The sequence below is a fragment of the Rhinoraja longicauda genome, chromosome 34, assembly GCF_053455715.1.
Source record: "Rhinoraja longicauda isolate Sanriku21f chromosome 34, sRhiLon1.1, whole genome shotgun sequence".
In the NCBI taxonomy this organism is placed as follows: domain Eukaryota; kingdom Metazoa; phylum Chordata; class Chondrichthyes; order Rajiformes; family Arhynchobatidae; genus Rhinoraja; species Rhinoraja longicauda.
Genome location: NC_135986.1, coordinates 13,260,244 through 13,285,122, shown reverse-complemented (window position 1 = coordinate 13,285,122; position 24,879 = coordinate 13,260,244). Strand labels below are relative to the sequence as shown.

The 24,879-nt window shown below is 46.0% G+C and overlaps 1 protein-coding gene across 1 annotated transcript in view; it reads left to right on the top strand.

Annotated features, from left to right (window-relative positions):
- The window catches only part of LOC144609579 (uncharacterized), a 23,156-nt gene extending 5,997 nt beyond the window's left edge, over positions 1–17,159 (top strand). The window contains exons 5-7 of the mRNA XM_078428084.1: positions 9,724–9,839; positions 12,945–12,998; positions 16,257–17,159. Coding sequence (XP_078284210.1) covers positions 9,724–9,839; positions 12,945–12,998; positions 16,257–16,326 — 240 coding nt within the window. The 3' untranslated portion in view covers positions 16,327–17,159. The remainder of the gene's footprint in view (positions 1–9,723; positions 9,840–12,944; positions 12,999–16,256) is intronic.
- The last annotated feature ends 7,720 nt before the right edge of the window (positions 17,160–24,879 follow it).

Here is a 24,879-nt window from a genome sequence, read left to right as displayed (position 1 = left end):
CTCAGGCAGAGCTGAATTCCGTGAGATTTGGCATCTGGTCTGTAAATTCACACCGCAGTTTCAGACTTAATGGTTTACGGAGGTGATTTAAATTAATTTGAAATTAAGTTGCTAGGAACTGAACAGTGCTGCATTCACAATAAGCGAGTTCTTTATTACAACTGCGCATGTCCAGGGCAAGGGTCATTCGGGATAAACATTCTCGCCAGCTGAGCTACTGTGTGTATCCGGACCTGCGTATTCATTTCAATGAGACTGATAAATAAATGTATCCATCAAATATGTCAGTAGTAGACCACAGCGTATTGCAGGCTGCACAAATCCACGGTTGTCTCTATTTAAATTATTGACTCAAAATGCTCTTTGAGCAACTCTCTTGCCGTTTGATAGCCTCATCTGCAGGCAAATGTCGACAACTTTTAACAAGCTCATTAGAATATCCGCCTGTGTATTGCTCCAGAAATTGTAAGCAAACTCTGTGACTATTATTTTTCATTTCAACTTCTTTAAACACTATTATGAAAGTTTCATACTGCAAAGGGTCACCAACATATTTAGGAATTTCCATTGGGTGAAAGGTGGAAGGGAGATTTTGTTGAGGTAGGAGCTCGCTGATTCTCATTTCATAGAATTCACTGTGAGATCCCTGGCTTGGTGCAGATTGATCTGAGTAAATTTTGTCACAAGTCCCATGCCCAGTTGTTTGTCTCTGACTGGGTGCAGGTAGATGATGAACAGACCTCTGAGAAGAATACTGGGTTGGTTGCTTCAGTCTAGCACCCGGTTGCTTTGGTGAAGTTTTGTCGCTCATCCACTTACTCAGTGCCAGTTCTGTGTCACGAGACCAGACTTGCTCTGTCTGGGGATTGATTTTAGCTGCTGTTTCCAGCTTAGACTAAGGAACTCTTCTTCTGAGATACTCTCGAGTCGCATTTTGATCTTTGGCCTTCCAGTATGTCCCTCCATGCTCCGGCAGCTGCCAACTTCGTGGCTATTTCCACCCATTTCTTCTCCTTCCTCAACTGTCGATTTCGTTCCACAGCCTCCCCCTTCAGCTGTTCTGCTTGTTTCTCAGCCTCTCTCTTCAGCTTTTCTGCTTGTCATTTTAGCTGTTTATCTCGTTCCCCAGCCTCTCTCTTCAGCTGTTCTGCTTGTCTATTTCAGCTGATCAAATCGTTCCGCAGCCTCTCTCTTCAGCTGGTCTTCTTATACCCCAATCTCCCTCTTCAGCTCTTCTTCTTGTGCCTCAATCTCATTTTTTCCCTCCAAGGCGGCAGCTTCTAGCGAAAGAGCAGCCATCTCAGCTTTGACTTCCATTTGAGCAGAGACCCTTGTAGTTGAACTGGCTACAGAACCAGATTGATATCTTGATCTCTTGTAGTCTCTTTTTTGCTCGGGTTTATTTTCACCCACATGTTTAGACCGTAATGGTGTATCCTTATTGTTTTGATGTGTTATGCTTTATTCTTAATTGTTAACTGTATGTTTGTGTTGTCATTTGTGAGCGGAGCACCAAGGTACATTCCTTGTATATGCGTACTTGGTCAATAAACTTATTCATAATAATATTCATCTTTGCGTTGACACTATCGGGACACTATCCTGAGGTGTAATTTCTTCTTCCACTTCAACACCTTGTTGCTTCGCACCTTCTACTGTAGAATGCAATGTTTGAACTATGGTTTCAGACAACTTCTTCTCCACATCTGCCATGAAACCATTGAAAAATTCGACCCTCTCTTGGAACCACTGAGTGTGCCATTCGAGTTGCACCTTTGGTAGTTGTAAACACGGTATTGAGTGTTGTTTTTATCCAACCCCATGGCCAAGGTCGCGTAATTGATCCAGATTAGATTGTACTCTATTTGCATTCTCATCTGATTCCATCAGTTTCTTCTGGATTTCAATTAACTTGATAGCCTGGTTCCACAAATTGTCTCTATCCTTCTGGCATCTTTCCAGGTCGGCTGCTGCTCCCTTCTGGCTGAACGTGATGCTTCTCTTCTCATATCTTCGTGATTCTTACTCCGCATCTCCCTCCTGTGGTGGTTCTTCATACTTACCTGCCAAAAGATCCATGCTGAATGGGTGCTGATCGCTGTGTTCCATAAATACCAGAAGAATTCAAAACAGAATGGGCATTTCTTCAAAACAAATCATTATTTTCAAGGTTGTTAAAGTCTTCTTGCCAGTATCTATGGTAACCAATCGCTAGCTGAGTACGCCTTATACTGCCCTTCGAGCCAGCACCGCCATTCAATGTGATCATGGCTGATCATTCTCATTCAGTACCCCATTCGTGCCTTCTCCCCATACCCCTGACTCCACTATCCTTAAGAACTCTATCTAGCTCTCGAATGCATTCAGAGAATTGGCCTCCACTGCCTTCTGAGGCAGAGAATTCCACAGATTCACAACTCTCTGACTGAAAAAGTTTTTCCTCATCTCAGTTCTAAATGGTCTACCCCTTATTCTTAAACTGTGGCCCCTTGTTCTGGACTCCCCCAACATTGGGAACATGTTTCCTGCCTCTAACGTGTCCAACCCCTTAACAATCTTATACGTTTCGATAAGATCTCCTCTCATCCTTCTAAATTCCAGTGTATACAAGCCTAGTCGCTCCAGTCTTTCAACATATGACAGTCCCGCCATTCCGGGAATTAACCTAGTAAACCTACGCTGCACGCCCTCAATAGCAAAAATATCCTTCCTCAAATTTGGAGACCAAAACTGCACACAGTACTCCAGGTGCGGTCACACTAGGGCCATGTACAACTGCAGAAGGACCTCTTTGCTCCTATACTCGACTCCTCTTGTTAAGAAGGCCAACATTCCATTGGCTTTCTTCACTGCCTGCCGTACCTGCATGCTTCCTTTCAGTGAATGATGCACTAGGACACCCAGATCTCGTTGTACGTCCACTTTTCCTAACTTGACACCATTCAGATAATACTCTGCCTTCCTATTATTACCACCAAAGTGGATAACCTCACTTATCCACATTAAACTGCATCTGCCATGCACCCGCCCACTCACACAACCTGTCCAAGTCACCCTGCAACCTCATAGCATCTTCCTCACAGTTCACACTGCCACCCAGCCTTGTATCATCTGCAAATTTGCTAATGGTACTTTTAATCCCTTCATCCAAGTCATTAATGTATATTGTAAATAGCTGCGGTCCCAGCACCGAGCCTTGCGGTACCCCACTAGTTACTGCCTGCCATTCTGAAAGGGACCCATTTATCCCCACTCTTTGCTTTCTGTCTGTCAACCAATTTTCTATCCATGTCAGTACCCTACCTCCAATACCATGTGCTCTAATTTTGCCAACTAATCTCCTATGTGGAACCTTGTCAAAGGCTTTCTGAAAGTCAAGGTACACCACATCCACTGGCTCTCCCCTGTCAATTTTCCTAGTTACACCCTCAAAGTATTCCAGAAGATTAGTCAAGCATGATTTCCCATTCGTAAATCCATGCTGACTCGGAACAATCCTGTTACTACTATCCAAATGCTACGCAATTTCGTCTTTTATAATTGACTCTAGCATCTCCCCACCACTGATGTCAGACTAACTGCTCTATAATTTCCCGTTTTCTCTCTCCCTCCTTTCTTAAAAACTGGGACAACATTAGCTACCCGTCAATCCACAGGAACTGATCCTGAATCTAATGAACATTGGAACATGATCACCAATGCATCCACAATTTCTAGCGCCACCTCCTTAAGTACTCTGGGATGCAGACCATCAGGCCCTGGGGATTTAACAGCCTTCAGTCCCATCAGTCTACCCAACACCATTTCCTGCCTAATGTGGATTTCCTTCAGTTCCTCCGTCACCCTAGGATCTCTGGCCAATAGATCGTCTGGGAGATTGCTTGTATCTTCCTTAGTGAAGACAGATCCAAAGTACCGGTTCAACTTGTCTGCCATTTCCTTGTTCCCCATAATAAATTCCCCCACTTCTGTCTTCCAGGGACCCACATTTGCCTTGACTATTTTTTTCCTCTTTACATACCTGAAAAAGCTTTTACTATCCTCCTTTATATTATTGGCTAGTTTACCCTCGTACCTCATCATTTCTCCCCATATTGCCTTCTTAGTCATCTTCTGTTGCTCTTTAAAAGAGTCCCAATTCTCTGGCTTGCCATTTTTCTTTGCTTTGTTGTATTTCTTCTCTTTTATTTTTATGCTGTCCTCGACTTCCCTTGTCAGCCACGGATGCCTTTTCCTCCCCTTATCTTGTAGAAGTTCACAACATCGTTATTTTCAAGGTCGTACTCTGCGAGTTTAGTTTGGTTATCATCATGTAGCATAAACAAGCTTCTTGTATGAAACAGTACCTCTGCAGAATTTTCCCACAGGCTTTAAAGTTTAAATTTTTTTTTGCTTCAAATTACGACTAAACAGTCGTGACTACTCACGGTACCCGGTCAATGAAGGCTTCAATCTTCCAATGATCCAAGTGTAGACCATGTCAATTTGCCTTCAACCGGCATATTCCAGGATTTAAACTCTAATCTCTGGCAGAGATTCAGCTTCTTCTTCTGTTCCATAGAAACATAGAAACATAGAAAATGGGTGCAGGAGTAGGCCATTCAGCCCTTCGAGCCTGCACCGCCATTCAATATGACCATGGCTGATCATCCAGCTCAGAAACCTGTACCTGCCTTCTCTCCATACCCCCTGATCCCTTTAGCCACAAGGGCCACATCTAACTCCCTCTTAAATATAGCCAATGAACTGGCCTCAACCACCTTCTGTTTCAGAGAATTCCACAGACTCACCTCTCTCTGTGTGAAGAAATGTTTTCTCATCTCGGTCCTAAAAGACTTCCCCCTTATCCTTAAGCTGTGACCCCTGGTTCTGGACTTCCCCAGCATCGGGAACAATCTTCCCGCAACTAGCCTCTCCAACCCCTTAAGAATTTTATATGTTTCAATAAGATCCCCCCTCAGTCTTCTAAATTCCAGCGAGTATATGCCTAGTCTATCCAGTCTTTCTTCATATGAAAGTCCTGCCATCCCAGGGATCAATCTGGTGAACCTTCTCTGCACTCCCTCTAAGGCTAGAATGTCTTTCCTCAGATTAGGAGACCAAAACTGTACACAATACTCCAGGTGCGGTCTCACCAAGGCCCTGTACTACTGCAGCAGAACCTCCCTGCTCCTATACTCAAATCCTCTTGCAATGAATGCTAACATACCATTCGCTTTCTTCACTGCCTGCTGCACCTGCACGCTTGCTTTCAATGACTGGTGCACCATGACACCCAGGTCACGTTGCATCCCCCCTTTTCCTAATTGGCCACCATTCAGGTAATACTCTGCTTTCCTGTTCTTGCCGCAAAAGTGGATAACCTCACATTTATCCACATTATATTTAATAATAATAACAATGCATTTTATTTATATAGCGCTTTTCATATACTCAAAGACGCTTTACAGAGATTTAGAGAACATAGGGAAATGAATAAATAGATAAATAAGTAAATAAGTAAACGAACAGAGAAAGGAGACAGAAGGTGAGGTGACCTTCAGTGGTTGAAGGCAGTACTGAACAGGTGGGACTTCAGCGATGTTTTGAATGTGTTGAGTGTGGAGGAGTCTCTAACGGTTTGGGGTAGTGAGTTCCATAGTGTGGGAGCAGCGATGGAGAAAACCCTGTCCCCCCAGGATCTGAGTTTGGTCCGGATGTGGGGGGATAGGAGATTGGCAGCAGCAGAGCGGAGGGTGCAGGTGGGAGTGTGCCTGTGGAGGAGGTCGGTCAGGTAGGATGGGGCCAGGTTATGGAGGGCTTTGTAGGTTATGAGGAGGATTTTGTACTGGATTCTCTGGGGGATGGGGAGCCAGTGGAGTTTGTACAGGACGGGGGTGATATGGTCACGGATCGGGGTGTGGGTGAGTAGACGGGCAGCGGAGTTTTGAATGTATTGAAGTTTACTGATGATTTTTGAGGGTGCGCCTCTGCATCTGCCATGCATTTGCCCACTCTCCTAATCTATCCAAGTCACTCTGCAGCCTCCTAGCATCCTCCTCGCAGCTAACACTGCCACCCAGCTTCGTGTCATCCGCAAACTTGGAGATATTGCATTCAATTCCCTCGTTCAAATCATTAATATATATTGTAAATAACTGGGGTCCCAGCACTGAGCCTTGTGGTACCCCATTAGTCACTGCCTGCCATTCCGAAAAGGACCCGTTTATTCCTACTCTTTGGTTCCTGTTCGCCAACCAATTCTCTATCCACCTCAACACTGAACCCCCAATACCGTGTGCTTTAAGTTTGTACCTCAATCTCCTACGTGAGACCTTGTCGAAGGCCTTCTGAAAGTCCAGATATAACACATCGACTCGTTCTCCCTTATCTACTCTACTAGTTACATCCTCGAAAATTTTATAAGATTCGTCAGGCATGATTTGCCTTTCTTAAATCCATGCTGACTTTGTCCGATGATTTTACCACTTTCCAAATTTGATGCTATCACATCTTTAATAACTGACTCTAGCATTTTCCCCATTACCGATGTTAGGCTAACTGGTCTATAATTCCCCGTTTTCTCTCTCCCTCCCTTTTTTTAAAGTGGGGTTACATTAGCTACCCTCCAATCCTCAGGAACTACTCCACAATCTAAAGAGTTTTGAAAACTTATCACTAATGCATCCACTATTTCTGAGGCTACATCCTTAAGCACTCTGGGATGCAGCCTATCTGGCCCTGGGAATTTATCGGCCTTTAATCCATTTAATTTACCTAACACCACTTCCCGACTAACCTGGATTACCCTCAGTTCCTCCGTCTCGTTTGACCCCCGGTCCCCTGCTATTTCCGGCAGATTGTTTATGTCTTCCCTAGTGAAGACAGAACCAAAGTAGTTGTTCAATTGGTCTGCCATGTCCTTGTTCCCTATGATCAATTCACCTGTTTCCGACTGCAAGGGACCTACATTTGTCTTAACTAGATTTTTCTCTTCACATATCTATAAAAGCCTTTGCAGTCAGTTTTTATGTTCCCTGCCAGTTTTCTCTCATAATCTATTTCCCTTTCCTAATTAAGCCCTTTGTCCTCCTCTGCTGGACTCTGAATTTCTCCCAGTCCTCTGGTATGATACTTTTCCTGGCTAATTTATATGCTTCATCTTTTGTTTTAATACTATCCTTGATTTCCCTTGTTAGCCACGGATGCACTACCTTTCCTGTTTTGTTCTTTTGCCAAACTGGGATGAACAATTGCTGTAGTTCATCCATGCAATCTTTAAATGCCTTCCATTGCATGTCCACCGTCAACCCTTTAAGTATAAATTGCCAGTCTATCTTGGACAATTCACGTCTCATACCCTCAAATTTACCTGTCTTTAAGTTCAGAACACTTGTTTCTGAATTGACTTTGTCACTCTCCATCCTAATGAAGAACTCAACCATATTATGGTCACTTTTGCCCAAGGGGCCTCGCACAACAAGACTGCTAACTAACCCTTCCTCATTACTCAGTACCCAGTCTAGAATGGCCTGCTCTCTCGTTGGTTCCTCGACATGTTGGTTTTGAAAACCATCTCGCAAACATTCCAAGAAATCCTCTTCCTCAGCACCCCTGCCAATTTGGTTCACCCAATCTATATGTAGATTGAAGTCACCCATTATAACTGCTGCACTTTTAGTGCACGAATTTCTAATTTCCTGTTTGATGCCATCCCCAACCTCACTACTGCTGTTAAGTGGCCTGTACACAACTCCCACTAGTGTTTTCTGCGCCTTGGTGTTTCGCAGGTCTACTCATATCTATTCCACATCCTCCGAGCTAATGTCCTTCCTTTCCACTGCGTTAATCTCCTCTCTAACCAGCAACGCTACCCCACCTCCTTTTCCTTTCTGTCTATCCCGCCTGAATATAGAATATACCTGGATGTTGAGCTCCCAGCCTTGGTCACCCTGGAACCATGTCTCCGTAATCCCAACTATATCATAATCATTAATAACCATCTCCACATTTAATTCATCCACCTTATTACGTATACTCCTTGCATTGAGACACAAAGCCTTCAGGCTTGATTTTACAACACTCTTACCCCTTATACAATTATGTTGAAAAGTGGCCCTTTTTGATTTTTGATCTGGATTTGTCTGCCTGCCACTTTTACTTTTCACCTTGCTACCTATTGCTTCTACTGTCATTTTACACCCCTCTGTCTCTCTGCTCATGCTCCCATCCCCCTGCCACATTAGTTTAAATCCTCCCCGACAGCACTGGTAGTAATCCAGAGATTATTACCTTAGAGGTCCTACTTTTAAGTTTATCTCCTAGCTCCCTAAATTCACCTTGGAGGACCTCATCCCGTTTTTTACCTATATCGTTGGTGCCAATGTGCACCACGACAACTGGCTGTTCACCCTCCCCCTCCAGAATGTTCTGCAGCCGCTCAGAGACATCCACTTTGAATCAGATTTTATTTGTCCATTTGTAGAATAGTTTTTTACTTAGATGTAATGGCTGTTTCTATACCTTCTCAAAGTCTAACTTCGATAGCCATTACTGCACGGGGATGTAGTGGAGTTATAGCTTACGCACACTCTACACTCTGAGATAACAGAAATGAATCTTCCAAACGCTGTTTCTTAATTAATTGGTCTTTATTGAAGTAGCACAAATCAAAAGAGTAAAATTCTAAAATCCACAAACAGAACTGTCCTGGTAGACCCATTGTTTCTGCCTGTTCATGTCCCACCGAATTAATTTCCACCTACCTCAACTCCATCCTATTCCCCCTGGTCAAATCCCTCCCTACCTATGTCCAAGACACCTCACATGCTCTCCGTCCCCACAACAACTTCCATTTTCCAGGCCCCATATCCTCATCTTTACCATGGATGTCCAGTCACTCTACACCTCCATCCCCCTCAAGGGTGGTCTTGAAGCCCTCCGTTTCTTCCTCGACTGCAAAACCATCCAATCTCCACCTACCATTACTCTCCTCTGCCGAGCTGAGCTGGTTCTTACCCTCAAGACTTCTCCGTTGACCTCCCACTTCCTCCAAATCCAAGGTGTAGCTATGGGCACTCACATGGGCCCTAGCTAAGCCTGCCTCTTTGTATGGTACGTCGAACATTCCCTGTTCCAGGCGTACACTGGCCCCATCCCCGAACTCTACCTCCACTACATTGACTACTGCATTGGTCGTGCATACCCATGCAGAACTCACTGACTTCATAAATGTCACCACTAATTTCCATCCTGTTTTTAAATATACTTGGACCATCTCCGACATCTCCCTACCGTTTCTAGATCTCACCATCTGCATCACAGGAGACAGACTAGTGACTGACAGCTATTACAAACCTACTGACTCTCATAGCTATCTTAACTACAATTCTTCCCACCCTGTTTTCTGTAAAAAACTCTATCCCCCTACTCCCAATTCCTCCATCTACGCCGCATGAGGTGTTTCATACTAGGGCATCAGAGATGTCCTCATTCTTTAGGAAACGGGGGTTCCCTCTTCCATTATAGATGAGGCTCTCACTAGGGTCAGTGGATGCCAAATCACTGGATGAATTTAAGAGAGTTGCATAGAGCTCTGTGGGCTAGTGGAATCAAGGGATATGGGGAGAAGTTGCGCACAGGTTATTGATTGTGGATGATCAGCCTTGATCACAATGAACGGCGGTGCTGCCTCGAAGGGCCGAATGGTCTCCTCCTGTACCTATTTTCTATGTTTCTATGCAGCAGAAACGGGTCAAGCAGTATCCACAACGTAAAAGTGTTGTCGACGTTTCGGACACGATCTGCATCAGGACGGAATGTTTTGGGGGAAAGATAGCCACAGTCCACAGAAGTGAAAGGTGAGGTGAGACACAACTGGTGTATGACTGGATGTGGAGTGATTGAGGGTGATGGAGCCATTTAGAGAAGCAAAAATATTGACACAAATGCGTATAGGTGACAGTTGGAAGCAGATCATGGGGGTGATAGTCCGATAGAATCAGCAGGCGGGTGGAACCAAGTGGAGTGGGGCTACAAATATCAGTGATGGGGCGGAACAAAAATATAAAAATGGAGAGAGAAAGGAGTGGAATGGTGAGAGTGTAAAGAGTACAGGGAAATTGTCTCACTTTCATAGATCCACATATACGCTGTTCCAATTATCCTTTCTGAGATTTCCATTATTTCATTATGCATTATATACATTTGGCTGATTATTTACATAAGGGCAACATGCCTGTAGTTCAACATTTCCTTCCTCGACTATATAGTATGGCCATATTCTCCACTCTTCCGTCCACGTTGTATAAAATATGCGATCATTTGTATCCAATCCGTGTTAAAGAATGACGAAAATGTTGGTGCTACCTCTTGTACCCATGCAGAACTCACTGACTTCACTCACTGATTTCACCACCAATTCCCATCCTTGATCATATTGAATTTTCAGCCATGAGCATATTGAATGGCGGTGCAGGCTCGAAGGGCCGAATGGCCTTCCCCTGCACCTATTTTCTATGTTTCTATCCTGCTCTTAAATATACTTGGACTATCTCCGACATCTCCCTCCCGTTTCTGGACCTCACCATCTCCATCACAGGAGTCATGCTAGTGACTGACACCTACTATCAACCCAAATGACTTGCAGAGCTATCTGGACTACACTTCTTCCCATCATGTCTACTGCAAAAAGTCTATCGCCTACTCCCAATTCCTCCGTCTACGCCGCATCTGCGCACGGGATGAGGTGTTTCACACTCGGGCAGCAGAGATGTCCTCATTCTTCAGGAAACGGGGCATCCCCTCTTCCATTATAGACGAGGCTCTCATTAGGGTCTCTTCTACACCCCGCAGCTCCGCTCTTGCTCCCCCTCTCCCCATTCGTAACAAAGACAGAGTCCCCCTTGTCCTCACCTTCCACCCCATCAGCCGTCGTATACAACAAATTATCCTCCAACATTTCCGTCACCTCCAACGGGATCCCACTACTGGCCACATCTTCCCATCTCCTCCCCTTTCTTCTTTCCACAGAGACCGTTCCCTCCGTAGCTCCCTGGTCCACTCGTCCCTTCCCACCCAAACCAACCCCTACCCAGGTATTTTCCCCTGCAACCACAGGAGATGCAACACCTGTTCCTTTACCTCCCCCCTCGACTCCATCCAAGGACCCAAGCAGTCTTTCCAGGTGAGGCAGAGTTTCACCTGCACCTCCTCCAACCTCATCTATTGTATCCGCTGTTCCAGATGTCAACTTCTCTACATCGGCGAGACCAAGCGCAGGCTCGGCGATCATTTCGCTCAACACCTTTGTTCAGTCTGCCTTAACCAACCTGATCTCCCGGTGGCTCAGCACTTCAACTCCCCCTCCCACTCCCAGTCTGAACTTTCTGTCATGGGCCTCCTTCATTGTCATAGTGAGGCCCAGCGCAAATTGGAGGAACAACATCTCATATGTCGCTTGGGCAGTTTACACCCCAGCGGTGTGAACATTGACTTCTCTAACTTGAGATAGTTCCCCTGTCCCTCTCTTTTCCCTCCCCTCCCAGTTCTCCCACTGTGTTCCTGTCTCCAACTACATCCTACCTGTGTCTCGCCCCTTCCCCTGACATCAGTCTGAAGAAGGTTCTCGACCCGAAACATCACCCATTCCTTCTCTCCTGAGATACTGCCTGACCCGCTGAGTTACTCCAGCATTTTGTGTCTACATTGAAAGAACAATTCATAGCTTTCCGCTCTTATCAACTGTTTCTTCTTCAACCAATAGAGACTGTGTGGTCATTACTGTGTGGTCATTACCGTGTGGTCGTGGTAAAAAACTATATTCTCTCTATCCTCCAAGACTAAACTGACCCCAATCTCTGTGGCTATGCTCGCCTCCTCTGATGTAGACATTTCCCATTACATATCAAATCACACCCACATGCATGCAAAAAAAACAAATACTAGAAATATTAAACATGGCCATAATTTAATTTAATAAAAAAAGAATGGCCATAATAAATAATTTAAACGTAAATGGCTGATGTTACGTCTACTGTGTTTGCAAGGGAAAGTGCCAGGAGAGAGAGAGTGGGTTTGGTGGGAAGGTTCAATAGTGCTTTATTTGTCACATTTGCAACTGCAGAGTGAAATTCTTTTCGAATATATTACACATACGTAACACATCCATCACAGTGAGGGGGTGTTTGGAGTCACTGTGATGGATGTTTCTGTTGGGGTCGTGTGTCCTGTGTTCTTTTCTTTTTTGTTGTGTTCTGTGACTGCTGTAATTTCGTTCGGTACCTCGGTACCGAATCACAATAAAATTCTGTACTGTACTGTACTGTACATACGGGTGCCGCCATTTTTGGCGCCAATATTTAAAGTGCAAAGGCCTGTCGGCCGATCTGGACATCTTTGTGTCCCGAGGGATGCCTCCTTCAGCTGACGTTGAAGGCGCTGGAGGCATTACGCTGGTTCAACCTCCTTCTGGCCTATTTTCCCATCAGTTCTCTCCCTGTTATGCCGGTCGAAGAGCCTTCGGGCGGGTTCCCAGTGCAGCTGACCATTGACCCGATGGGCGGGTTCCCGGCGCTGCCACCGATGAATGAACCTGGGAGTCGTGGAGGGAGCGATCTTTGCAGAAGGCGGTTGAGATGAAAAGATGTGACTGGTGGTGGGATCACATTGGAGATTCTTTTGCTTACATTGTTATGCCTAGTTACGTAGTATTACTGAAAAATTATTGTATTGACGGTTGCATTTTCATTTGTTGTTCTGTCACATTCATTGTTCTGTTTCTGAAGCAAATTACAACTTTGGTCTTGCACATTGGCCATCATCAGCATGGCATTGAGTATAGAAATTGGAATGTTGTGTTATAGTTGTACAAGATGTTGGAGAGGCCGCTTTAAAAAAAACAAAGGTTAATTTATTTACAAGGTTTACTGTATCTGAAGGTAAAACAAAACGTCTTTTCTGTGAAGGTCGTTAAGAAGCAGCAGCCAGAATCAGCGAGAGCGAGTATTGACTGGAAGTAGGTGAGTCAGAGGGAAAGAAGATTTAAAAAGAGCGCCAAAGGCCCGGTTCAAGTGTTTTCCGTGAAGGTCGGAGAAGCAGCAACCAGAACCAGCGAGAGCGAGCAGTGTCTGGAAGTAGGTGAGTCAGAGGGAAATGAGAATGAAAAAGAACGCCGAAGGCCCAGGTTCGAGTAATTTACAAATTAGCACTAATGTAACTGATTGGGTAACAGATAAAGAAGTGCATCTGCATCGGAGCGGCATTGTTGAGGTGAAGTGTCCTGGTGAGTAAAGTGTGAGACTTTGGCTCAGGAGTCTTCGGCGAAGGAGGCTGCACTTGATTCGAAATTTGAGATTTTTTGTCCACTGAAGAAATCGCAGGCCAGTTGGCACGTGTATTTCTTGCAGGATGTGGGAAGTCAGGGGCAATGCTGGTGCTTCTGGAAACGACACCTGCAAACATTGTGTCCAGGTGCAGCTCCTGAATGAATGTTGCGGAACTGGAGTCGCAGTTGAATGACCTCAGCGCAATCCGGGTAAAACGCGAGTTTTCTGGACAAGACCTACAACGAGGTTGTCACACCAAGGATACAGGAAGAGCAAAGGTGGGTGACTGTGAGAAAGAGGAGGAAACGTGGAGTGCAGGAGACCCCGGTGGCTGTACCTACTGAAAACAGGTACACCCTCTTGGGAGCGGACGACACGACACGAGGTTAATTGGCTGGGTAAATGTAAAAATTGTCCCTAGTGGGTGTAGGATAGTGTTAATTTACGGGGATCGCTGGGCGGCACGGACTTGGTGGGCCGAAAAGGCCTGTTTCCGGCTGTATATATATGATATGATATGATGATACGACGGTCGTATGTTGAAAGACTGGAGCAAATTGGCTTGTATACAGTGGAATTTAGAAGGATGAGAGGGGATCTTATTGAAACATATCGGATTATTAGGGGATTGGACACACTAGAGATAGGCAACATGTTCCCAATGTTGGGGGAGTCCAGAAACAGGGCCCACAGTTTATGAATAAGGGGTAGGCCATTTACAACGGAGATAAATAAAAACTTTTTCACTCAGAGTTGTAAATCTGTTGAATTTTCTGCCTCAGAAGGCAGAGGAGGCCGATTCTCTGGATGCTTTTAAGAGAGAGTTAGATAGAGCTCTTAATGATAGCGGAGTCAGAGTCTATGGGGAGAGGGCAGGAACGGGGTACTGATTGTGAATGATCAGCCATTATCACATTGAATGGCGGTGCTGGCTCGAAGGGCCAAGTGGCCTACTCTTGCACCTATTGTCTATTGTCTATTGACACGATTGAGTGGTAGCCAGGGCTGTGATTCGAACCCTGGTGCCGAGGCTCAACCGGGAAGAGTGGCGTCAGGCAGGGCCACAGCAGTGGGAGACTCCATCGTCAGAGGTGCAGATCGGAGATTCTGTTGCAGCAGGCGAGACTCCAGGATGGTATGTTGCCTCCCTGGTAGCAGGGTCCAGGACGGCTCGGAGCGGCTGCACAACATCCTCAAGAGTGAGGGGAGCAGCCGGAGGTTGTTATGCACGTTGGCACAAAGGATATTGGTCGGAAGAGGAAGGAGGTTCTGCAACAAGAATTTACGGAATTGGGTGGAAGAATGAAAAGCAGGACCTGCAGGGCAGTGATCTGAGGATTGCTTCCAGTACCTCGTGCCGGTGAAGGTAAGAAAAGGAAGATAAGGGAAATGAATGTGTGGCTGAGGAGTTAGTGCAGGTGGCAGGGATTAGGATTTCTGGATAATTGGGATATCTTCCTGGCCAGGGTTGACCTGTATAAACGGAACGGGTTGCACCCAAACTGGAGGGGGGCAGACATCCTAGCGGGAATGTTTGCTAATGCTACACGGGAGGGTTTAAACTAAATTGGCAGGGGGATGGGGTCTCGTGCAGGACAGAGGCACGTGAGAGGCTAGCAGTTGGGATGGAGGGTGGTGTGGGAAAGGTTAGTGGGCAGAATAGGCAAGGAAAGGCGGAGAACGAGGAAGGAGGGTTGGTTTAAGCTGCACGTATTTTAATGCAAGGGGGCCGACGAGTAAAGCAGATAAGCTTCGGGCATGGATAAGTACGAGCGACTGGGACGTTGTAGTCATGACCGAAACCTGGTTAAGGGAGGGGCAGCTCAATGTTCCGGGGTATAGTAAGAGACGGGGGTGAGGGAAAAAGAGGGCGGGGGTTGCATTGTTGGTTAAGGAGGAAGTCACGGCTGTGTTCAGAGGTGACATTACGAACGGTTCGTCTTGTGAGAACCATATGGGTGGAGCTGAGGAACAAAAAATGGATGATCGTTTGTTGGGGGTGTAATACAGTCCCTGAATAGTCAACGGGAATTCGAAGAACAAATGTGCCGGGAGATTGCAGACAGCTGCAGGTCAAATAAGGTTGTGGTAGTAGGGGGTTTTAACTTTTCCAATATAGACTGGGAAAAATCATCGCGCGAAGGGTTCAGATGGGGTGTAATTCCTCAAAAGTGTTCAGGAGAGTTTTCTTAAGCAGTGTGTGGAGACCCCAACACGTGAGAGGGAAACGCTGGATCTAGTAATGGCAAGTTAATGAAGTGTGCGTGGAGGAACCTTTTGGGACCAGTGACCACAGTTCGATTAGGTTTAAAATAATTATGGATAGGGACGGAGAGGGTCCATGTGTTAAAATGCTCAACTCGGCTAAGGCCAACTTTGAGGGTATGAGAGAAGGTCTCGCTCAAGTTGACTGGAGCAGGTTATTAGAGTGGAAAGGAACATCGGCCAATTGGGATGTTTTTAAAAGTGTACTGAAGAAAGGTCCGGATGTGTACGTCCCCGTCAGAGTGAAGAGCAAAGCAGGCAAACGTTGACGAGGGTAATTGAGACATTACTCAAAAAGGGTGGTGGGTGTATGGAACAAACGGCCAGAGGAGGTAGTTGAGGCTGGTACTATCCCATCAATTGAGAAACAGTTAGACAGGTACGCGGATAGGACAGGTTTGGAGGGATATGGACCAAGCGCAGGCAAGTGGGACCGGTGTAGCTGGGACATTGTTGGCCGGTATGGGCGAGTTGGGCCGAAAGGCCTGTTTCAACATCAGTATCACTGTATGACTCTATGACACTAAAACGAAATCGCCATGTGTAACATTTCTATTTTTTCATGAACCATTGTTTAATTTCGGTTTATGGGAGGCTTGAATAGTAGACCGTGTTCCATAAAATGTACCGAATGTTCTAGGAACCCATTAATATAATCCATGCTCTCCCTTTTCTCTTTTGTGACAGCCAAGGACGTTACCTGTTAACTATGACTGACGGTATGGTCATCGTCCAATTTTGCACCGCACCGACCTGAAAGAGAGCGGAAAAAGCAGACCAGACGTGCCTTATTGTGTGGTTATCAGGAAGCAAAGGTGAACCAAACCCGATCACGACATGTATATGTTAAGGCGGCCGCTCACAGTGTATCACAGCCCGTAGACGAGGCAGATTGCCCACCAAGTGCTTGTAAGATACCAACAAACAGCGCCCCCCCCTATAAAACAGAAATTAAGCAGCCAATCAGAATTCAATGCGCAATTAGTCCATCAAATAGAGCAGATGTAACCCAACGTTCTGAATCCTAAAATGACGCTTCTTATTATTAACCGAAGAGCTATAATTTTCATCAGAGTCTGAAGAAGGGTCACCCATTCCTTCTCTCTGGAGATGCTGTCTGACCCGCTGTGTTATTGCAGAATTTTGTGTCTACCAATAATTTCCGTAAGGTTGAGCGTGCTGCTCTGGAATGTCAGATCTCATGGGATCTATGAAGAGCAAGCCGACTGGTTCGAATTGTTTTCAGTGCTGAAAACAGAGGGTGATGGTGGAAGGTTGAATGTCAGACGGGAGGCCTGTGACTGGTGCTGTGCCTCGCGGATCGGTGTTGGGACCATTGCTGTTTGCAGTTTATATTAAACATTTGGATGATCTCGTAGAAGGCATGTCTACCAAGTTTGCTGATGATTCTAATATAGGAGCATTATTGGAACATTAGACAGCTAGACAGTGAAGATGCGTATCAAATATCACAGCAGGACCTTGATAAGTTTGGCAAGTGGGCTGAGTAACGGATCATAGAGTTTAATGACAGTATGTGCGAGGTGCTGAATTTTAGCATGTAAACCAGGACCAGACATTCACAGTGAATGGCAGACTCTTGGAGAGTGTTGTAGAGCAGAGGCATCTAGAAGTGCAGCTACACAGTTCCTTGAAAGTTGCGTCGCAGTAGACACGGTGGTCAAGAAGTCTTTCGGTGCATCGGCCTTTCAAATAGACATTGGGATGTTATGTTTAAGATGTAAAAGACACTGGTGAGGCCGTATTTGGTATTATGTTCAATTTTAGTCACCCTGCGATAGGAAAGATGTAAGCTGGAAAGAATGCAGAGAAGACTGGCAAGAATGAGTCCATGACGAGAGCCTAAACTATTGCAAGACGTTGGCAGGCTAGGACTTTATTCCTTGGAGTGAAGAATAGTGCGTTGTGCTCTCATAGATTTGTATAAGATCATGGGGAAATAAATAGGGTAAATGCACAGTCATTTACCCAGAGTAGGGAAATTAAGATCCAGGAGAAATACCTTTAAGGTGAGAGGAGAAAGATGCAAGAGGAACCTGAGTAGAACTTTTTCGCGCAGACTGTGATGAAAATTTGGAACAAGGTGCCAGGGGAGGGAGTTGAGTCTGGTGCGATAGCGACGCTAAATAGAAAATGTGACAAGTCCATGGATAGGGAAGGTTCATAGAGCTATGGGTCAACGCAGGCAAATGGGACTGGTGTGGGTCGGGTATTTTGTTCGCATTGGGAACATTGAGTCGATGGGCCTGTTTTAGTCCTGCATGGCTCTATGATTCTCTATTACTTTACGACCTTATGTTCATGTCGTTTCCAAACTCACAGCTCTTGTCAACGACATTTGCATATAAATCATTAATGCCAGTAAAGCAGAATGTCAGCCATCATGGATAAAATGGTGATAAGGACATTTAGGATACTTCCATTCATTGGTCAGTTAAGTCAATAAAATATTGATTCGGCCTGGGCACGGTGTAGTTTTCCTCACCACGCAATGGTAATTTGTTATCAAATGAAAGTTGTCCAAAAGAGACTTTCTCCATTGTTACTTGAATTGGAACATTTCACTAACGAGGAGCGATGGTATCGGCTCCATTTATTTTTGTTCAGAGCGCAGGAGACCGGGTAGATTTCAGGAAGTACAGGAAACTGCGAGGAACACAGAGAAGGTGAAACACAGGAAGCCATTGGTTTTGGTAACAGTGTTCAATATGACAGGGCATTAATTTAATAGAACTTTATTGTGTTTAGAGGAAAGCGGGAATGGTGCATTTGGTCAGTGGGGCGTCGTATTGAGTGGTGGAGGCAGAAATTCGCACAACATTTAGAAAGTGACTGGGTAAATGTAAAAAATTGTCCCTAGTGTGTGTAAGATAGTGTTGGTGTGCGGGAATCGCTGGGCGGCGCGGACTTGGTGGGCCGAAAAGGCCTGTTTCCGCGCTGTATCTGAAATTTGGCGGCACGGTAGCGCAGCGGTAGAGTTGCTGCTTTACAGCGAATGCAGCGCCGGAGACTCAGGTTCGATCCTGACTACGGGTGCTGCACTGTAAGGAGTTTGTACGTTCTCCCCGTGACCTGCGTGGGTTTTCTCCGAGATCTTCGGTTTCCTCCCACACTCCAAAGACGTACAGGTATGTAGGTTAATTGGCTGGGTAAATGTAAAAATTGTCCCTCGTGGGTGTAGGATAGTGTTAATGTACGGGGATCGCTGGGCGGCACGGACTTGGTGGGCCGAAAAGGCCTGTTTCCGGCTGTATATATATGATATGATATGATGATATGAAAATAAATATGAAAAGTATCTACACGAGCACTTCTTCGTGATTATCACTTTGCCGTGTTGGAGAAGCTTGTGTGGTCCTGAGCTCCTGACAGCGAGCCGTCTGGAACTATGCTCCTGGTAGAGTCACCCACCAAAGCCCTAAGAAGGGAGTGCAGAAAATCAGAAAGGAGATGGAAATGTGACAAGCTTCAAATTTCCTTCGAAATTCTGAGAAACAATCTTCTCAAATACCAGGAAGCAGTAAAGTCTGCTAGAGCATAATACTTCTCCGACCTTATTTCCAAAAACTCTCATAACTCCAAGGTCCTATTTAGAACAATTACCTCTGTCATATGTCCCGCCCCCAGTACCAGCTTAGTTGGGTCCCCTGCTAAGTGCGAAGAATTCGCTAAATTTTTCACCAACAAAGTTGAGAATATTAGAATGAACATTTCCCCTCCCACCCGTGACCTAGCTGTCTCACTAGTCTGTTCATCTAAATTGGACTGCTTCCAACCCGTCACTCTATCCTCCCTTGCAAAGCTTATCTCCGCTATGAAACCTGCAACCTGCCCCCTTGATCCTGCCCCCACTGCCCTTCTGAAGGATGTCATTGCAATAGCTGGTCTCAGCATCCTCTCTATTATCAACAGTTCTCTGGCCACTGGCACTGTTCCAACCAGTTTCAAGCACGCGGTGGTCCAGCCCCTACTGAAAAAACCTAACCTAGACCCCACCTTGCCTAGCAACTACAGACCCATTTCCAAACTGCCATTCCTGTCAAAAGTCCTTGAAAAGGCAATCCTTAACCAATTAGTGCCCTACCTGCACCAAAACACCATCCTGGAAAGTTTCCAGTCAGGTTTCAGAGCCCACCACAGCACAGAGTCTGCCTTGTTGAAGGTACACAACGACCTGCTTCTCGCCATCGACACCGGCGACTGTGCAATCCTGCTCCTTCTCGACCTCAGCGCAGCATTCGATACAGTGGACCACACCATCCTTATTGACCGTCTCCGGTACGCGGTTGGCATTGATGGCACTTCCCTGAGCTGGTTCGCTTCGTACCTCAAAGATAGGAGTTTCGCCATCAACATAGGCAGTTATTCCTCTGCTCCAGCTAGCCTCTCCTGCGGAGTTCCACAAGGCTCAATCCTAGGCCCCATTCTCTTTTCTCTATACATGCTCCCCCTTGGCCAAATCATTCAAAGGCACGGCATTTCTTTCCACTGCTATGCCGATGACACTCAGCTTTACCTCCCCCTGAAACCCAACAACCAGTCAAATTTAAACAGCCTCTCACACTGCCTTGAGGACATAAAATGTTGGATGGCACAGAACTTCCTCCAATTAAATGAGAGCAAGTCTGAGGTCATCCTATTCGGCCCCCCCGACTCCATCAAATTGATAACAGGCAGTCTTGGAAGCCTATCCTGCCTAGTCAAACCGCATGTCAAAAACCTCGGCATGATATTTGACTCTGCATTAAAATTTGATAAGCAAGTCAACGCTGTGGTAAAAGCCAGCTTCTTCCAACTTCGAACCATAGCTAAAATCAAACCTTTCCTCAAATTCGACGACACAGAAAAAATCATTCACGCTTTCATTTCCTCCCGCCTAGACTACTGCAACTCCCTATACACTGGGATCAGCCAATCTTCCCTGTCCCGCCTGCAACTGGTCCAAAACGCCGCAGCGAGACTCCTGACGGGTACCCGTAAAAGGGACCACATCACCCCGATTCTGGCCTCTCTCCACTGGCTCCCTGTACGGTACAGAATCAACTTCAAGCTCCTCCTATTCACGTATAAAGCCCTAAATGGACACTCCCCCCCCCTACATCAAAAATCTTCTAACCCCCCTCTCTAACTCCAGGTCCCTCAGATCGGCCGACTTGGGGCTATTCACTATCCCACGGTCTAGGCTTAAACTCAGGGGTGACCGCGCTTTTGCGGTTGCAGCTCCTAGACTGTGGAACAGCATCCCTCTCCCGATCAGAACTGCCCCCTCCATCGACTCCTTTAAGTCCAGGCTCAAAACATATTTCTACTCCCTAGCGTTTGAGGCTCATTGAGGAGGCGCTGTGAACTGTTTGCGTGCTACTGTATGTTTTCATTTTTTTTTCTATTGGAACCTAATCAAATGTACAGCACTTTGGTCAACGTGGGTTGTTTTTAAATGTGCTATACAAATAAAATTGACTTGACTTGACTTGACCCATGGCGGTAAGGTCGAGGGGGAGGTCCCTGACAAAGAGCAATGCAACCACGACCTGAACGATGAAACAGGCGGAGGGTGATGGCTGACTTTAGTGGACCGTCACAACGGCTGGGAAGGCGGATGAAGGCTACAATGAGCAGGTGCTTTAGACGGGAAGGTAGACACTCCCGCCCCCACGAGTCTCGGGCAGAGGTCAGCCTGGGAAGGCATTCCATCTGGGAGAGGGAAAACTCTGACAAACCTCTACTGCCTTGTGGCCATGTTCAGTCATGGAAAAGGCTCCAGGAGTAAACCGCAAAAAAAATTCGGAGTTGGAGTCCCTAAGGCTCCATCGTTGTTTTCAACCTCGTTCTGGCAGCGCCTGCGACGGCGCTGGTGCCAAACTGTAACGGCTCTGCTGTTCCTTTGGATGGATCAGCGACGTGGAGAGGGGGGACGTGATGCATGGGCAACAGCCTGTCCTTCATATGAGATCGCCCAGGCTTGCATCCGACCATACATCGACGCTGCTCCAGCTGAGGTTTGGAGCAAGCAGCCATCAACCAGGATGCGTCACCCATGGTCAGCCATGATCGAGAGGGGCCTGAGACATAGACGTTAAACGCACGAGCACTGGGATCGCCAAAATATGGACAACTATTGACCAAGCGTTTCTAATTAGCATGAAAACAGTTTAATACTTTATCGTCGATTTGAACATGATGAGCCAAAGTACTTGCTTCAGTGTTGTTTATAGTCGCTACCGATGACTGTATCGTTTAAATGTAATCACACTGCCGATCCAACGTAACTTCGGATAAGTGGGTAAAGAAACGTGGGTAAAGAAACGACAAGTGAAGCTGCACTAAAAAGGACAAAGCTGGACGTGACCCTTCGTAAATTCGGTGCAGTGCGAAATAAATCGTGTTATTAAACCCCAGTGTGATTGGTAAAGTACTCTAATATGTGTGTTAAATATATGACGTCAGAGTCCCAAATGCAGTGCATACGAATGTCGTGGGGAAGTAGAAGGTTTGACACGCGTGCACTCATGTCGTGGCGTCAGCTTGATCCTACAATCCAGACATGGAGCCCAAACGTAGACAATTATTGTTAAATCAGTTGGCTCGCCAGGTAATGCTTGCCCACAATGTTCAGACTGACGGCCGCCTCCAGGATCAAATCAATCACGAGGTCGTCCGTCCCCCCCCCCCCCCCTCCCCCCCGGCACCAAACCATAGTCGCCAACTCACGGCTCAATCACGCTCAATATAAGTACAGTGCGGTCGGATTTACCATCTTCTCCGCCGTCACAGTGACTCCGACAAGGGAAAACGAAGAAGATGAGAAATGCATTTTTAATTGTTTTTGGAATACTACTGTTGACTCTACTGATTGCAGGAGCATTAAACGACAGTCGTCGCTGTGAGTCAACACATAGGGGAGCGTGTTTATTTTTCAAAACCACCGATGGCAGCTTGAGCAGAACATTGACGTTAGCCTGCTCAGGTCATTAATTTCAATGCTTGAGTTGTGCGAGGTAGGATTGTAAGGAAGGGTGCAGATATTGTTCGATAATGGTCAAATCCAAACCCAGTAGATTAATTCCGAATTTCGAGTGTGTACTGAGTCCCAGAGACAATCCAAGGATGTTCCAGTACAGTCGTGCATCGAACTGACTGGTCTTAGTGTTCTGCTAATAATCCCCACTTTCGACAAATATCTACATCTAGTTGATAATGTTAAATGGACTCTATTGTCGACAACAGTCCGGTTCCTCATTTACCATTCTCCTGCAGTGAACAGGGGGGTTCGCTAAAAGTTTACGCAGTCTTCGGGACACCCAATTAATCTACAAAGCCGCACGTCTTTGAGAAGCGGGTGGAAACCGGGGCATCCGGTGGAAACCCGCGCGGTCAAAGGGGAATCCTGCAAAATCTGAACTGAGTGCACCCGATGTGAGTGTAAGAAAATAACTGCAGATGCTGGTACAAATCGAAGGTATTTATTCACAAAATGCTGGAGTAACTCAACAGGTCAGGCAGCATCTCAGGAGAGAAGGAATGGGTGACTTTTCGGGTCGAGACCCTTCTTCAGACTGATGTGAGGATCAAACTCGGGTCTCTGGCGCTCCGAGGCACAATTTCTAACGGTTACGGAATGTCCACCAATATTTACATCGTTGGCGAGAGTGATAGCATTTTCACTGCCTGACCGTCATTGATACACATTGCCAGTATTTGGAGCCTCAGCAGTTACCCCTGTGTGCATTTCCAGTAATGTTCCCACAACATCAAATAATACAATCGTCTCTCTTGATTAGCCAATACTCTGTCCGTGCCCATTGTTAATCCGGTACACGACAAGCATTGGTGTCATGGAGAAGGAACGGCATGAACAGCAAACGCGTTACAATTTCAGATATTGGCTTTACCCAGCCCATCTCACTAATGCGCATCAGAAAATATGTTCATAAGTGCAAGAATTCGGCACTCGGTATATTTAGCCCAAACCACAGAATAATGTTTCATATTTGCTTAATTTTCTTGAGTATTTGAAAAGGTGTTTTTTTCTTCTTCACCAGCGCCCAAATGCAAAGGCGAAGGAGGAATATGCAAATTCAGCTGTTTTATCCCGCGCGTGATGTTCTTAAATATCTGGTGCCCTAATGGTTCAGCGTGCTGCAGACGTGTTTAGAAATCATGACGCGATCGGCTCGAAGCTTGTCCCGCTCTTCAGCTCACTTACAAATGTCTCTGGAAAACAATTGCCGAGGAACTGTACCGATATATAAAAGTGGTTGCATTGATCACAGCTTATTTCCTGATTCTCTGCACTCTTTTAAAACAAAAATCGCCTGCACAGAGGGTGGCATCCGGAGAGTTGAACGGGTGGCGCCGTCAGCGATGGCAGCCTCCAGAACAGTTTGTGCCTTTTCGTCTTTTTTGTTATTTTTAGTGTGTTTTAAAAGTATGTGTTAATGTTCCCTGGTATGTTTTATTTGGGATGTGAGAGAGGGGAGAAGGGGGGGGGGGGGTCGGGGGAAACTTTTTTCTATTTCTTACCTTGCCGGAGATGCGATTGTTTTCCGGATCGTATCTCTGGTCGCTCTGTGGCCTAACATCATGGAGCTGGCGGCCTTGCTCGGGACTGACTTTGAGCCCAACCGCGGGGCCGTGGACTTACTATCGGAGCCTGTGATACCTTGCGTGGGATCGACGCGCCAACCACGGCCTGCGGATTTCAACAACGAGGGGCTCGCAGTCTCGGGTAGAGACTGATGTCAGGAATCTCCAAGCCACACGAGGTTCGACCAGCCCCGTCCCCGGGTCTGATCGCCCGTCGCGGGGGAGCTGATGTCTCCCCGATGCGGGTGCCTGATCGCCCCGACGCGGAGGGCTCGACCACCGGCTGCGGGAGCCAAGATGGCCCCGGCAACGGAATGTTCGAGTGCCCCGACCGCGGGAGAACAAATATGGGAAGTAGATTGAACTTCTTTTTGCCTTCAATCACAGTGAGGAATGCGGGGGAGTCGCTGTGGTGGATGTGCATGTTAAAAAATTATGTGGGAGTTTTGTTGCACTTTATTGGTATGACAGTATGGCAAATCAAATTCATCATATGTTGCAAAATATACTTGGCTAATAAATCACTATTATGATTATGATTATGATTATGATTATGATTATGATTATGATTATGATTATGATTATGATTATGATTATGATTATGATTATGATTATGATTATGATTATGATTATGATTATGATTATGATTATGATTATGATTATGATAATAAAGGGCAGTGTTGGTTCTGAGGGAGTGCAGCAC